The 14,211-nt window shown below is 34.0% G+C and overlaps 1 protein-coding gene across 2 annotated transcripts; it reads left to right on the forward strand.

Annotated features, from left to right (window-relative positions):
- Positions 1-1,633: 1,633 nt before the first annotated feature.
- On the forward strand, positions 1,634-14,190 carry LOC102624144 (uncharacterized). 2 transcript variants are annotated; one of them, XM_006483585.4, is made up of 22 exons: positions 1,634-1,936; positions 2,121-2,837; positions 2,933-3,351; positions 3,648-4,299; positions 4,809-4,895; positions 5,652-5,698; positions 5,969-6,081; positions 6,261-6,361; positions 6,820-6,912; positions 7,875-7,958; positions 8,294-8,377; positions 8,946-9,014; positions 10,200-10,259; positions 10,939-11,010; positions 11,280-11,387; positions 11,499-11,575; positions 12,001-12,084; positions 12,410-12,521; positions 12,602-12,691; positions 12,896-12,961; positions 13,045-13,140; positions 13,720-14,190. In XM_006483585.4, exons 1-22 carry the CDS (start codon positions 1,814-1,816, stop codon positions 13,840-13,842), a joined length of 3,477 nt encoding a protein of 1,158 aa, XP_006483648.2. In that variant the 5' UTR covers positions 1,634-1,813; the 3' UTR covers positions 13,843-14,190. The 2 variants fall into 2 exon arrangements, with proteins under 2 accessions (XP_006483648.2, XP_052290682.1); XM_052434722.1 differs by having other exon boundaries at positions 2,936-3,351.
- Positions 14,191-14,211: the final 21 nt, after the last annotated feature.

Consider the following 14,211-nt stretch of genomic DNA (forward strand, 5'->3'; position numbering starts at 1 on the left):
AAAAAAGTGTTTACTAAGCATACAAGTTATATTCGGATCGGGTTACAAGTTCGAGTTGAGTTCGGATAGATTTTCGCCTAACCCGACCAACCCGAAATCCGATCGGATTGAACCGAAGCTGATCCGAATCCGATTTTGCCCAGCTCTATTGAGAACAACAGCTTTATGTAGTTTGAGATGATTTGTGCATTACACATGCATCCCACGACTCAGTCTGTAGGAAAATCAAATTTAGTTGTGATAATGGTATATAGGAAGTTGCTTTTATCAAAATCACATAATTTATATCTTCTTGATTTCATGTTGCTTCAGGAAAGGAAATCTGATACGTAGAAAATGAAGTATAAGAATTGAAAAAAAAAAACAAAATAGAAGGTAGGTTTCTTGTAGTATTATGTTTACTGTTCAAAATGAATATAACATTGACTTAATGATCTATGATATATCCATATAGAAAACATTCGTGTGTTTTGTTGTTTTTTTAAATTTGAGTCACAAATCTGGCCCCATTTATTTGGAGAGATTTTGTGCTAAAATGATCTCCTAAGTCATATTTGATTGCATGGGGTTATTCTGAAACTATTATTGGTTTCTACTTAAGTAAATTGAAAAACAGTCTGTAGCTTGATGTTGCATAAACATCTAGGTTTATCTTTGGGTGATAGGAAATAAATGTATAACAACATCTAGTTAATTGTTAACCTAATGCTGAGATTGATCCCTGGATAGAATCGATAGATAGATATGGTGCACCTCCTCATGGTGGATTTGGAGTGGGATTGGAGCATGTGGTCATGCTTTTCTGCGGTTTCAACAATATTCGCAAAACGTCACATGACCCCCTTAGTATTGCCCCTAGACGATTTGTTTATGTGTTTTTCTTTTGCTATTTGCACTATTTTTCATAGCTTAAAGAAGAAGAAGTTTATAGACATTGGTTTACGAAGAAGTAGTTTGTTCTTTTAGCACACATTATTAATATGTGCCAACAATTTTGTTTATCTAGATAATGGATGTATCATATATGAATGTTTTACAATGATGGTTTGATTTTGTGATACTTTTTTTTCATTTTAGAATTGGTGGTATACCATCCATGAGGGAAGTAGTTGGACAATTGTTCGGCTGTTGTATAACTTGCATAATAAGTAACAACAACGAGTCTTTCAGTGGCGTATGTCGAAAATAATTTACTATACACCATTCCATTCATTGATGCTTGGAGAAAAAAGAAAGAAAAAAATTGGGATGATTACCCTTACCCCTTAGTCTATCATATAAATAAGCACAAATTTAAAATTATTATAAAGATGTTAAATTAATGTGGTACAACTTAATTTATTCTCAATTTCCATTCTCACCCCCTCATAAAATTGAGATTCTCATTCGTAAAATTGAGATTCTCATTCGTAAAATTGAGATTCTCATTCGTAATCTTTTTAGTAAGTAAGAACTCACATCTTAATCAGCTCAAATAAGGAATTGAGATTGTGATATCGAACGACAAAGCAATCCAACATTTGTCATTAACTAAATGGTGGACTCTGTCGTCGGCATTTGACCAAAATTTAAATTTTAATGAAAGATTATGAAATTGAAACTATTCTTCTATACTTGTCAAAATTTTGTTGGGCCATTTTCATTCGTTTGGGGCGAATGGACCCGAACACTCGACGGTTGATTAAATTTAAACCCAATGCAAAAACCCTGCCCTAAAACCCTCGTCGATTGGCATTACAAGTCCATGCTGACTCTTCTCCTCTATTAAACCTTTTTCTTATTTTGAAAGTGAAAAAGATGATAAGCCAGTGAAATGAGATTGGCGATGAGGAGGAGCTTATTTTCATTACCATTAGCGACTGCAACCACAACCTCAACTTTACCTACTTCAAGTTCAACTCGTTCAGCTGTGGTCCTCCGCCCTTTCATGGCCACCGTACGTTCGTTCATACCATTTTTTTCGTTTCTATTCGTATTAATTATAATTCCCTGTTTCTCAATACGACGTTGTATTATCTCTAATTTTATTTCTACCTATCCCCTTAAATGGTACTGATACAACATTATTAACCCACACATATAATCTTATTATTGTGTTTATTATATATTTACTGTTGCAGCACAGGGCATTTTGGAATCACCAGGGCATTCAACTACCACCGTATCCGCTGATTGGCTCTGGCCTCAGATTCAGAAAGGGCAGGGTTACTTCTGCTATCACAATTAGCTATCCAAAGGTTGCATGCGATTTTTTTCTTTTTAGTGGCCGTACTGATTGTTCGAAAGGTGCTCTTAGTATCCATTCCCACTTAAAACCTAGAAGTAGTTTCTGTTATATGCCTTTGGATAATGGTATCAGATTTAGTTCACTTAATTGCGAACCATTTTCTAAGAGGTGCTTTTCTCAACTATCAAGGGGAAAAATTGGAATTGAGAAAATAGGTGTTAGTGATGCAAGAAGCGGCAGCGGCGGAGGCAAGAGCTGGTTCAATAAACATAGGAAGCGGAATAATGCAGTGTCTGCTCGAGGTAAGAGTAATGCTACTAGTAGCAGTATCTCAGCCTCTGAGGACGTTAATGCGGTGAATTCAACAAGTGAACAGCTGGTCGGAGATGGAGTGGAGGGAGCAAAACTGGGATCATCTGTTAGCAACACTAAACAAAACTCTAAACCTCGTGCGAGACAACAGCAGCAGTCAAGAAGCAAGAAAAAGAAGGAACAACTTTCTGCTACTGTTGCTTCAGAACAGGCTTCTGTGGGAAAAAGTTGTAAAAGTGTCTCTCAAGCTAAGAGTTCGAAGTGCAAAAGTGAGCAATGTGCAGACCTGACTTCAGAGGTTAGCAGTCCATATTTTTCTAGGGAAATCAGGATATATTTTCTTTTACTTTTTTTTTTTTGTTGGTTTGGGGGTAAACATTGTAGCTTTTTCAGAAGACTTCACCAGGGAACACACTTGAGCAACCGCTAGCTAGTTCTGCTTTGACAAAACAGCAGTCCAAGAAGAACAGTGGAAACTGTGGTAGAAAGAAGAAATCTGCAAAGGCAACTAAGGCATCCCTGCAGAGACAAACATCGGAAGAGATGGTTATAGTTCCTCGGGGACAAAATACACAGAATCCGCTATATCCTCCAAGTGGGAAATCTGTTGTGGTGGTCGAGTCAGTTACAAAGGCAAAGGTTATTCAGGGATACCTTGGTGATATGTATGAAGTCTTACCCAGCTATGGGCATGTGAGGGACTTGGCAGCAAGGTCCGGATCTGTGCGGCCGGATGATGATTTCAGTATGGTGTGGGAGGTTCCATCTGCTGCTTGGACACATCTTAAAAGCATCAAGGTTGCTCTGAGTGGGTATGGTTTACCGTCCCTTCTGTTATTTCTAGTTAATTAAAGTGGTGCTTCTATGAGACTGTAGAGTTTACTGGGGATTAAAAAAAAAAAATTATTTGATTCTGCGTGGTGTTCATTTTATAATGGTAAGAATTATCTTTTGTTGATATTTTATATGGTTACTCTCATTTCCGATTAAGGTTCGCTAATGTAGTGTGTTTACACTTTTGTCTTTATCTGTTTAGGTTGCCCATTCTTTCATTTAGTTCTGTTTGCCATTTTCTGAATTCTTTCATTCTGCTTGCCTTGGACCTCAGAGCAGAAAATCTTATTCTTGCATCAGATCCTGATCGCGAAGGAGAGGCAATTGCGTGGCACATTGTTGAGATGTTGCAACAACAGGATGCTTTACATGAAAATATTACTGTAGCAAGGGTTGTTTTTCATGAAATAACTGAGGCTTCAATCAAAGTTGCTCTGCAAGCTGCAAGAGAAATTGATGCAAACTTGGTTCAAGCTTACCTTGCCCGAAGGGCTCTTGATTATTTGATTGGATTTAACATCTCACCATTATTATGGAGGAAATTGCCAGGTTGCCAGTCTGCTGGACGAGTCCAATCTGCCGCCCTGTCTCTTATATGTGACAGAGAGATGGAGATTGATGAATTCAAACCACAGGAGTATTGGACTGTTGAGGCTGTGTTGGACAAAAAAGAATCACATTCTTTGGATACCTTTTCTTTTCCAGCACACTTGACCCATTTTCAATCCAAAAGGTTAAATCAGCTCTCAATTGGTTCTCATACAGAGGCAAAGGATATTGAACAGAAAATTAATTCAGCGAATTTTCAAGTGATCAAAAACTCTAAAAGAAGCATGGTACGGAAAAATCCCACACCGTATATAACATCAACCCTTCAGCAAGATGCTGCTAACAAATTGAATTTTTCAGCAACATACACTATGAAGGTTTGGGTGATTTAATGAATTTCTACTTGCTAGTTTTTTTTTTTTTAAAAAAAATTCATAATGGTTATCCTGCAGAATTCAAAGTGTCAGTTGTGTCTGTGTCTCAGTCACAGCTTCCATGATGTGTATTATATATTAGTAATTTTAAATTGCCATTCTCATCTTTCTTTTTATTTTTTTTCTCATTTTCATTGTCTTGTCGGTTCTTTGATTGCTTCTCTAAGCAAGTTGTTTAATATTACTTTTCTCAAATGTGAGTCGTCCATTTTTCTTCTGATTTTGGCTTCAGTTGACGGCTTAAGGACATGCTTTGTAGTATACTCGAGCAAAATTCCTCCCTAGTTTCTCCCATTCTGTTCTAGTTTAGCCTAGCTGGACCTTGTAATATAACTAGTTTCTTTAAGTTCTAAATTTCTGTTGAAGCTTTTTTGGTTTTGCTCTATATACTTTCATACATTCAGTACTCCCTTTTGCCTTAATGTTGCACTTGTATTATTATATGAACACAGCTTGCACAAAAACTTTATGAGGGGGTTCAGTTACCAGATGGGACGGCAGCAGGTCTGATAACATACATGAGAACAGATGGACTACATGTAAGTATCTCTGTAGGTGACTTTATTTATCATCTTGGAGTCTGAATGTGTAAATGTTTCTTGATTCATTTTTTCATCTGTTGAGCTCATTGACTGCAAAGTCTTTATTGTAACCCTTTTTTTCCTTTTCACTTCTTTTAAAAGTAGCCATTACTGCTTTTCTCCGTCTTTATGCAGATTATGTTGTTCTTTTCCCTTTTTTTAAAAAAAGTAGCCATTACTGCTTTTCTCAGTCTTTATGCAGATAACGTTGTTCTCATTTTCCAAGATCTGAAAATAGTTATCCTTTTGTTTTTTTAAAAAATATATATATATATGGGGGACTTTCTTTGTTTGACTCATCCATATCGAAAGATATCTTGTCTTTTCACCTTTTTGAGTTTGTTGTTTTTCTTATTCTTCATCATTTATTCACTTTATTTTAACTTTCAGAATTAATCGGTCCATAAAGGGGAGTGAGTTTATGCAGGTATTATGAGTTTATATGTACCCTAAAATCAGGAATTGACTGATGTGAGGGAAAATAAAGAACTTTAACATAAGGATTTGCCAATTTGGCTGAACCATGGAAGGATATATAAATGGAAATAGACAAATGATTCAGGAAGAGAGGGAACAATTTTCTTCTCCAAATTTTCAAAATAAAGAAATTTTTGGGCTGCTAGAATTTTTCTTGGTTTTGTTGAAGCCAACATCAGTAATTGTAAATTATTGTTCTTGGATTTCAAATACTTCAATTTTTGGTTTTTCTTTCAGATCTCTGATGAGGCTGCTAAAGAAATACGCTCCTTGATATTTGAAAGGTAATATCTGTAAACGCTCACCTCTTTTTGTTCTTCTTTTTCATATTATGTGCTTGTGCAGCAGAATGTATATATTTCTTCAATTATATGGCAGTTTTGCCCCATTAATTATTCTTTAGGTGATGTGTAACGCATCATCAAGGCATAGTTATTTGTCTAATTTTCTCACGATTATCTGTATTTTGCAGAACTGCAATTTTGTGGTTCTTTCTACAACAGTTTCTTCTTCTTTTATTTGTTTTATCTGAAAACACTACTTATTCTCTGCAGGTATGGGTCACATCATGCCCCAGAGGAAGGTCCTCGCAAATATTTTAAGAAGGTGAAGAATGCTCAAGAGGCCCATGAAGCTATTAGACCCACTGATATTCGGAGGTTACCTGGTGAATAAATAGCCCTTGAGAGCTACCTGACACCTTACATGGAACTTTCTTTCTAGTCTATTTTTCGTTAATTTGCAATTAAATTTTTTTGTTCTGCTTCTTGAGTGAACTCCAACAGCAAATTGATGACACTAAAGATATCCTTTTTTTTTCCTTTCTCTTTTCTAATTGGCTTTCAGCAATGCTCTCTGGATTACTTGATGAAGATTGTTTGAAGTTATATTCACTTATTTGGTCCCGGACAATGGCATGTCAAATGCAACCCGCTACAGTTGGGCAGGTTAGAATGTAAATTTTTGCAGTATTGCTAGGTACTAGTAGTCATATTCAAATAGGTGAGAAAAAATTCAACCAGAAAAGCAGCCTTGTATAATTACTATCGCTTGTTGGAAATTTGGGATCAATCAAATGGCAATGCTCTTTTCTTTTTTTCTTTTTTATTAGGCAAATCCAATAAAACCATGCTCTTAGGCATGAATATCTTCTACTTGGTGTTCTAATATGGAAATTCCTTATCATTAGTTTTTGTTTTAATTGGATTGCACATTTGGACTTATGATTTTGTTTCTATTATTTTATATTTTGGTAGTCACATATATCGGCACTACCATTTGTGAATATTATATGCTCTTATTTTCTAATGTTTTAGTTATTTGTAATTTATTTTCTTGTTTGTACACTATGTGATTTATCATTGCAGTCACTCCTTCAATCACTAACAATCTTTGTATCAAGCAGATACAAGTGGACATTGGCAATGCTGATGAGTCCATTGTTTTCCGGTCTTCTTGCTCTAGAGTCGAGTTTCTTGGATTCCAAGCAGCTTACAAGGTATACTCTACATTCCATTCCCAGGATTGTGTCACCTTGCGTCACGTAGTATTTTGACTAAAGGGGTTGATGTGCTCTCTTTAGATGATAATATATGCTCTGAAGTCAGTAATTTTGTGTTAATTCGGTGGGCCCACTTTGTTTGTGCAGCTGCTATTTGTCCTCTAACTTGATATTTTCTTCTTCAGTTTGAATCACACATAGTAGTGAATATTACAACCATTTCCTATTGTTATTCTTTTTATATCTTATTCAAATTCAAAATAGCTTTGTAAGACGATAGCTTCCTGAATTGTTTTTCTTGTTTCTTAGTGGAAAAATGTAGAAGAACAAGAAGATAGCCTCTGGGATAGGGGATTCTTGTTTGCATGCTTTTCAAAAGTGTAGTGTTGATGCGCTTTAACACCCTCATGCTCTGTTCTTACCCACAAACATACGTATTGGGGATATTTCATGTTGATTGTATAGTGATGTTAGAGAAGTTATATTGATATTCTGAAGAAGAAACAAGAAATATCTATGCTTACTTTTTTTTCTTGAATTAAAATCTTGTAAGTTTGTGATATTCCCCTGGTAACCTTTGGTTAAAAGAAATAACAAATGAGCCTTAGAGACTCTTGAATACTGATGTATCAAGGGTTTATATATTTGGCAAGAATTTTGATTTTACAATACTATATCACTTCTAACACGGAAAAATAAAAAATAACGTGAAAAAGAAGTCATATATCGTTATTATTATTATTTTTTTTTGGTGGACATTTTCCTAATTTGTACTCTTTTATCAGTTTTTGTCTTTTTGAGGATGTACAAAGGCATCACTTTTAACATTGCCAGTTGAATTGTAGTTACCATTTTGATGATCTAGATTAATTTGGCAGTTTGTGCATGATTGCATGAGACGTCTCTATCTTGTCTGTGTGCTTGTGTTTATGCTTGTTTAATTTAAGGTTGTTATCTAGGATGTTGATGCTGGAGCAATCAGATATAAGGAGAATGAAGAAAATGATCAGCATGAAGCCTTTGCATTTCTCAATTCATTGAAGGTACCAATTTTGTGTACATATGTATGTATGTTGGTGTATATATATATTATTTACATCCCTTGAAATAGCTTATATTTTGACTTCATTTTGATGCATTAACTTTCATGATATCCTTTACTGCCCGTACACTTTGGTTGAATGTACCATCTCCTAACTGAGTGCTTTTGCATATGTCGTTTTTCTTTCTCCTCTTTTACTTGGTAATACTTAGAGATATTATTATTTTATCTTAACAAACCTTTCTTGAATCATACAATTTACTGCTCTTATTTTTCAGTTTCATAAATGCTCTTGGTTCTCATATTGAATGTCTCTAATTTCTAATTGGTGTGTAGACAGGGGATCCACTGTATCTTGGAGAAGTGGAACTTAAGCAGCATCATACCCAGCCTCCAGCACGCTATTCAGAGGGTTCATTGGTACATTAATGTTTTTGTCTTTATCACAAGTAACTTATATTTTTCTGTGCATAAGGTGCCTTAAATGAATTTTTCATTATGATAAGTTCAGATTCATGCTTTTGAAAAAGTTAAAATTACAAAAAAAAAAAGAAGAGTTTGTAGATAGAATTTAATAGAACTAGTTGAGTTTTTAAATGTTAAAACTCTTAGCTAATTACCTCAATGGCAGCTAATTACCTCAATGGCCCAAGCATGTAAAATTTCAATTCACTCTTGATTGCAGAAGTACTCCTGCAATTAAATGGATCTTGTGAAATTTTTGACTTCTCATCTGTGTCAGTCGAATTTCTGTAAGAGAGCACATAACACTTCTGTGGAAGAACGTAAAAATTGTTGAAGAACTTATATCTCATAGGTTTCCAGTTTTTAATCATATGACTGGCGGAATCATCCATTGTCATTTGTGCATATGCTTGTATAAGTGTCTTGTTTGCCTGAAACAGGGAGGAGAGAGATAAGTTTAGACGCTTCTGTACTACGTCCCTTTTGTCCTTTTTCTCAGTTGTCCTATTGTTGCATTTTACAGGTTAAAAAGCTCGAAGAACTTGGGATTGGTAGACCTTCAACTTATGCATCCACATTGAAAGTTTTACAGGTAAACAATGGTGTAAAATTGATCAGATATTGATTCTGTATTTCCATATTGATGAACATCAGTACTCACAGTAATATGACTTACTAGTCATAGTAACTTTTATTTGTAGGTATGTGGGTATTATTTTAGGGCTGTAAATGAACTGGGCTGTTCATTAATTGCTCAGGCTTGCTTTTGTGTGCCAAATAAGTTGATTTTGCCTTTTGGTTCAAAACAATATTTAATAAGGGAAATTATCACTGCACCACCTCTTTTTTGTCTTATGTTCATCTAACCACAAAAAAATTCTAACATGTTCTCTGCACCACCTTTTTTTTTAAATTTGTATCAACTAGCCATTTTTTAACTAACACCGTTAAATAGTTTCAATGAAATGACAATTTTACCCCTAAATAAATTAAAAGACTATTTTATTTTATAAAAACTTTGAAAAATAAGAAAATTATAATTATAAAAATAACCCTAGGTTTAATAAAAAATAAATCCCAAAATTAAAATTTTTATTTTTAATAAAAATCTAAATAAAAATTATAATTATAAAAATAATTACAAAATTTTGGGATTTAATAAAAACCTCCTAAATTATTGAAATTTTGGGATTTATTTTTTTATAAATAAATTCAGTTATTTTAATAAAATTTTGCAAAATTATAATTTTTACTTAATAAATTCAGTCATTTTTATTAAAATTTTGCAAAATTATAATTTTTTAATAAAAATAATTATTAAAATTTTGCAAAATCTAAATTAAATAAAAATCAACTGAGCACCTTTATTTGGGATTTATTTTTTATTAAATTTAGGGGTATTTTTATAATTATAATTTTCTTATTTTTCAAAGTTTTTGTAAAATAAAATGGTATTTTAATTTATTTGGGGGTAAAATTGTCATTTCATTTAAATTATTTAACGGTGTTAGTTAAAAAGTGGCTAGTTGATACAAATTAAAAAAAAAAAGGTGGTGCAGAGAACATGTTAGAATTTTTTGGTGGTTGGATGAACATAAGGCAAAAAAGAGGTGGTGCAGTGATAATTTCCCAATTAATAATTTTGATACTTTAAGGTTTTGCGGCCAAATTATGTGTTTTTATTTGAGTTTGTGGTAATTCTTTTGGTCACATCAATATTCCAGTTTTTTCTTTGACATGGCAGTATATCCTGACATCTTTTGTTTTGTGGCTGTAGGACAGAAATTATGTAACAGTGAAAAGCCGCATATTGTATCCTGAATTTCGTGGCCGAATGGTATGTTTAGATTCACTATTATTTTAACTTCCTTGGATTGAATTGGCAATTTAACTTCATCCTTATATGTTAAAATGCCCCTAAAGAAGACCTTATGGTAGATGTTTGCATGGATGTATGCTATGTTTAGATTCACTATTATTTTAACTTGCTTGTGTTAATGCATGGAATAGCTGCATATTTGATGTAGTTTATCAATGCCATTAGTGCAAAAGACAATGTAGACATTTTTGAGTCTCAGACCTTCAATGCGAAGATCACTCTTGAAGCAGTTTGCCTTCAAAGAAAATCTTCCAACACTTTCGAGAATCTAGTTTCTATTTCAAGAGGCATTGTAGCAATGTTTGTTGATCTTGTCAAACAGCAGTGTAGGGCCAATTGTTCTGGTTAGCTTAAAGGGTCTTGGAGGAGTGGAGGGCAGGACATAGATTTCGTCCTTGCTAAAGGCTTTTTAGTTTTATGTTTGTTCATGGAGACAGTCATTTAATCTATATATCCAAAAAAAAAATTGGTTTTTCCCTTCATAGCAGTCTTAACTACTCCATAGATTACCATTCGCGGTTGTTTTATTTTTGTAGACCAACAATCTCTATATGAAATCCTCATCTCATATTTTACTTAGTGCCTTTGTAGCCGGATAAATTCATATAACATATTCATTTTTTTATATGATTTCTAGGTGTCAGCATTTCTCGCTCACTATTTCTCAGAGGTGACAGACTACAGCTTTACCGCTGATATGGAGACTGAGGTATATTCATTAAATGTTTGTCTGCTGTTTACAAATAATATTTTTCAGTTAATTACTTTCAAATTATTGGCTGTTCACTTCTCTAGCATCCTGATTTTTACAATGGAGTAGCCTTGTTTTATGATAATATTCTGGTTTTGTTGTTATCTGTGTAATTTGCATTCCCATTTATATCCATTGGCCAAGTTTATTCAGCCTTTAAACTGAGGGCTACTTTCTTTTCTCATGGTGGTTGTTGACTGATTTCTGTCTATTACTTTTACTTTCAGCTTGATAATGTTTCTGCTGGCTTGACTGAATGGAAAGGCCTGCTTGTAGATTATTGGTCAAGATTCAGTTCATATTGTACCTGTGCTCAATCTCTCCATATACATCAGGTAAATTTGGATTCTTTATAGTAAGTTGTACTTGAAAGTGTCTTGTCCTCTTTTACTGAACTTTTTCCTTTCAGAATTTCAGAGATTATAAATATTGGTAAATGCTTGCAGGTGGAGAAGATGTTGGAGAAAACATTTGGGGATTCCTTGTTTGCTTCTCTCCCCAATAAAAACAGGAGTTGTCCAGTGTATGCAATTTTTGCCAATTCTATTGAGGGATATTCAAATGCTAAATTTGGAAAATTAGAAATTGCGAAGAATATTTTTTTGGTTGTTCAGGCTGGTCTAAGAAACTATTTTAAAAGATCCTTGCAACCCATTACTAAACCTTGACAATGTGTTCCTAATTTCTGCTAAGCTCCACTTGTATGGTCTTTTCTTCCTATATCTTGCTGAATGCTCTGTACTTTAGCTGAAAGAGACTCTAGAGACAAATCTTTCTTCCTCTACTATTTCATATGTAAAACTTGCATTTTCAATTTTCAATTTATTCAGTTCCTTTTGGTCCAGAATTGCTGGCTTAGATCGTTATCTTTTATATTGCTTCCGAGAGTTATTTTGACTGTCTTTACTTTTGGATTTCTGGCTAAATCATTTATTCAACTCCTTTCAGCTGTGGGGAAGGCACTTTGATTTTCAAAGTAAGTAGGTTTGGTGCAGGCTATTTCATAGGATGCAATCAACATCCAAGATGCAAGTAAGTATCAACTAATACGATATTAGTTTTTTCACCAAAACCAGTTTTGATTATTTTGGTGCTGATTTTCTCTCTCACTCTATGCATGTATGTGCGGATATGCGTATTCTTTTATCTGTGTGCTATAGTTTTCTTCATATTTGGTGTTCATTGTGATACAATGATATGGGCTACACTAGGGTGCAAGCACACTGTATACAGAGTTCGATAATATTAATTTGTTGTTAAAAAGTTGTCATGGTAGTGTTATCAAAGATTCATTGTTGAAATATCATATGCTTTTTTGGTTGCTGCTAACACTTGAGTTTGTCCTTTTGGCCTACAGTTATATTGCTAAGACGTTATATGGTGACGATGATGAAGAAGATACTCTTCAAAGGAACACTAATGTGGACGAGCCAAAATTGATTGGTCATCATCCGGCTTCAAAAGAAAAGGTTTTGCTTTTAAGTCATGGTCGTTTTAATCTTATGGAAGGGGTGATTTCTTAAAACTGAAGAAGTAATTTCTCTTTCAGGTTCTTCTTAAAAGTGGTCCTTATGGATTCTATGTACAGCTTGGTGAAGACAGGACAGGATATTTGCCTAAAAGGGCTTCTGTTTCCCATGTAAGCAACAATTTTTCCTGGTTTACCAAACTAGCAATCTATGCCAACTCACATGCGCATGATGTATTGATGTTTGCTTGCCTATGTGTCTGAAACCAGTGTCTCTTGGTTTTGCCTGTTTGGCTGTGCAAATTTTATAATTCAATGCTTTTAACTGTAATTGGTTAACATCAGGTTAAAACTGAATAAAATATTCTTTTCCAGATTAAGGATGTGGACTCAATTACTCTCGAAGATGCTTTGGAGTTGCTGCGTTACCCTGTGAATCTGGTATATTGTCAATCGATAAAAATGATATATATGGTTGCGTTTTTAGACTTGTTCTTGATCTTAATATATGGTATCTGTCTCAGGGGAACCACCCAAAGGATGGTCAACCCATAATGTTAAGGCTTGCGAGGGCTGGATTTTCTGTTCGACATCGGCGCACTATTGCCTCTGTTCCCAAGGTAAAATTTAAAGAAAATAATAATAAGGAAAATTATCCACTAATCACCCATTTTTCTAATTTTTTCAAAAATACGCAAATCTTTTTTTTTTGTCAGCACTCCACCTGAAGTTAACATTTTTTCATTGGTCCACTCTCGTTATAACACCGTAAGAACTTTGCTGATATTATAAGGGTAAAATTGTCATTTTACAACGACACAGTGGTTGATAGGTGCAAAACAATATAACTTCAAGTGGAGTTTAGCCAAAAAATTAAAAATTATGTATTTTTGAAAAAAAAAATTTAAAAAGTGGTCGGTGGATAATTTATCTTTTATATTTGAGGGTAAAAAAGTCATTTAAACAATATTTCGTTAATTTTCTTAACGATTTTCAAACGGAAGTGGAAAAATTAAAAGAAATGTAACTTCGGGTGGATTCCAGCAAAAAAAAAAAAAAATAGTGTATTTTTGAAAAAATTAGAAAAAAATGAGTGGACGGTAGATAATTTCCCTAATAATAATAAGCTTTACAATTCTCTGTTACATTTTGCAATCAAACATTTTGAATGCCTTCTGTTATTTGAATTATGAAAGCAGAACATGAAGCCGAATGACGTCACTCTTGAGAAGGCGTTGGAGTTTCTGTCGGGTAAAGATGTAAGACGGTGTGGCCGACCTAAGGGCAAACCAAAGCGTGAGGAAGCTTTGGAGGCCATGTAGAGTTAGTAAAGAGGAGAGAGCATACCTTTTCTGATGATTTTTGCTTATTATAGATGAACAATTGTTCATGGCGACGCAACCCCCTGCCACAGCCAGATTCATAGATTGACTGGAGAAGAATATCTACCAGCAATTGCATTTGGGTATCTGGGGAAATTTTTTAGATTTGTACAATTATTGCGATAATCAATTTTGTTGTAATTTATTTCCATTTTATCGGTACATATATATTTCTTACATTTTCTTATAAATGTAAAACATATATTTTGATATATATTTTTCGAATACTAATATGACCGATAAAGTGGAGGCAATGTGAATAGTCAATAAGTACGAGTTCTCCAATTACTTGCCCTCTTCCTAAGCATG

Source organism: Citrus sinensis, chromosome 1, assembly GCF_022201045.2.
Source record: "Citrus sinensis cultivar Valencia sweet orange chromosome 1, DVS_A1.0, whole genome shotgun sequence".
NCBI lineage: Eukaryota > Viridiplantae > Streptophyta > Magnoliopsida > Sapindales > Rutaceae > Citrus > Citrus sinensis.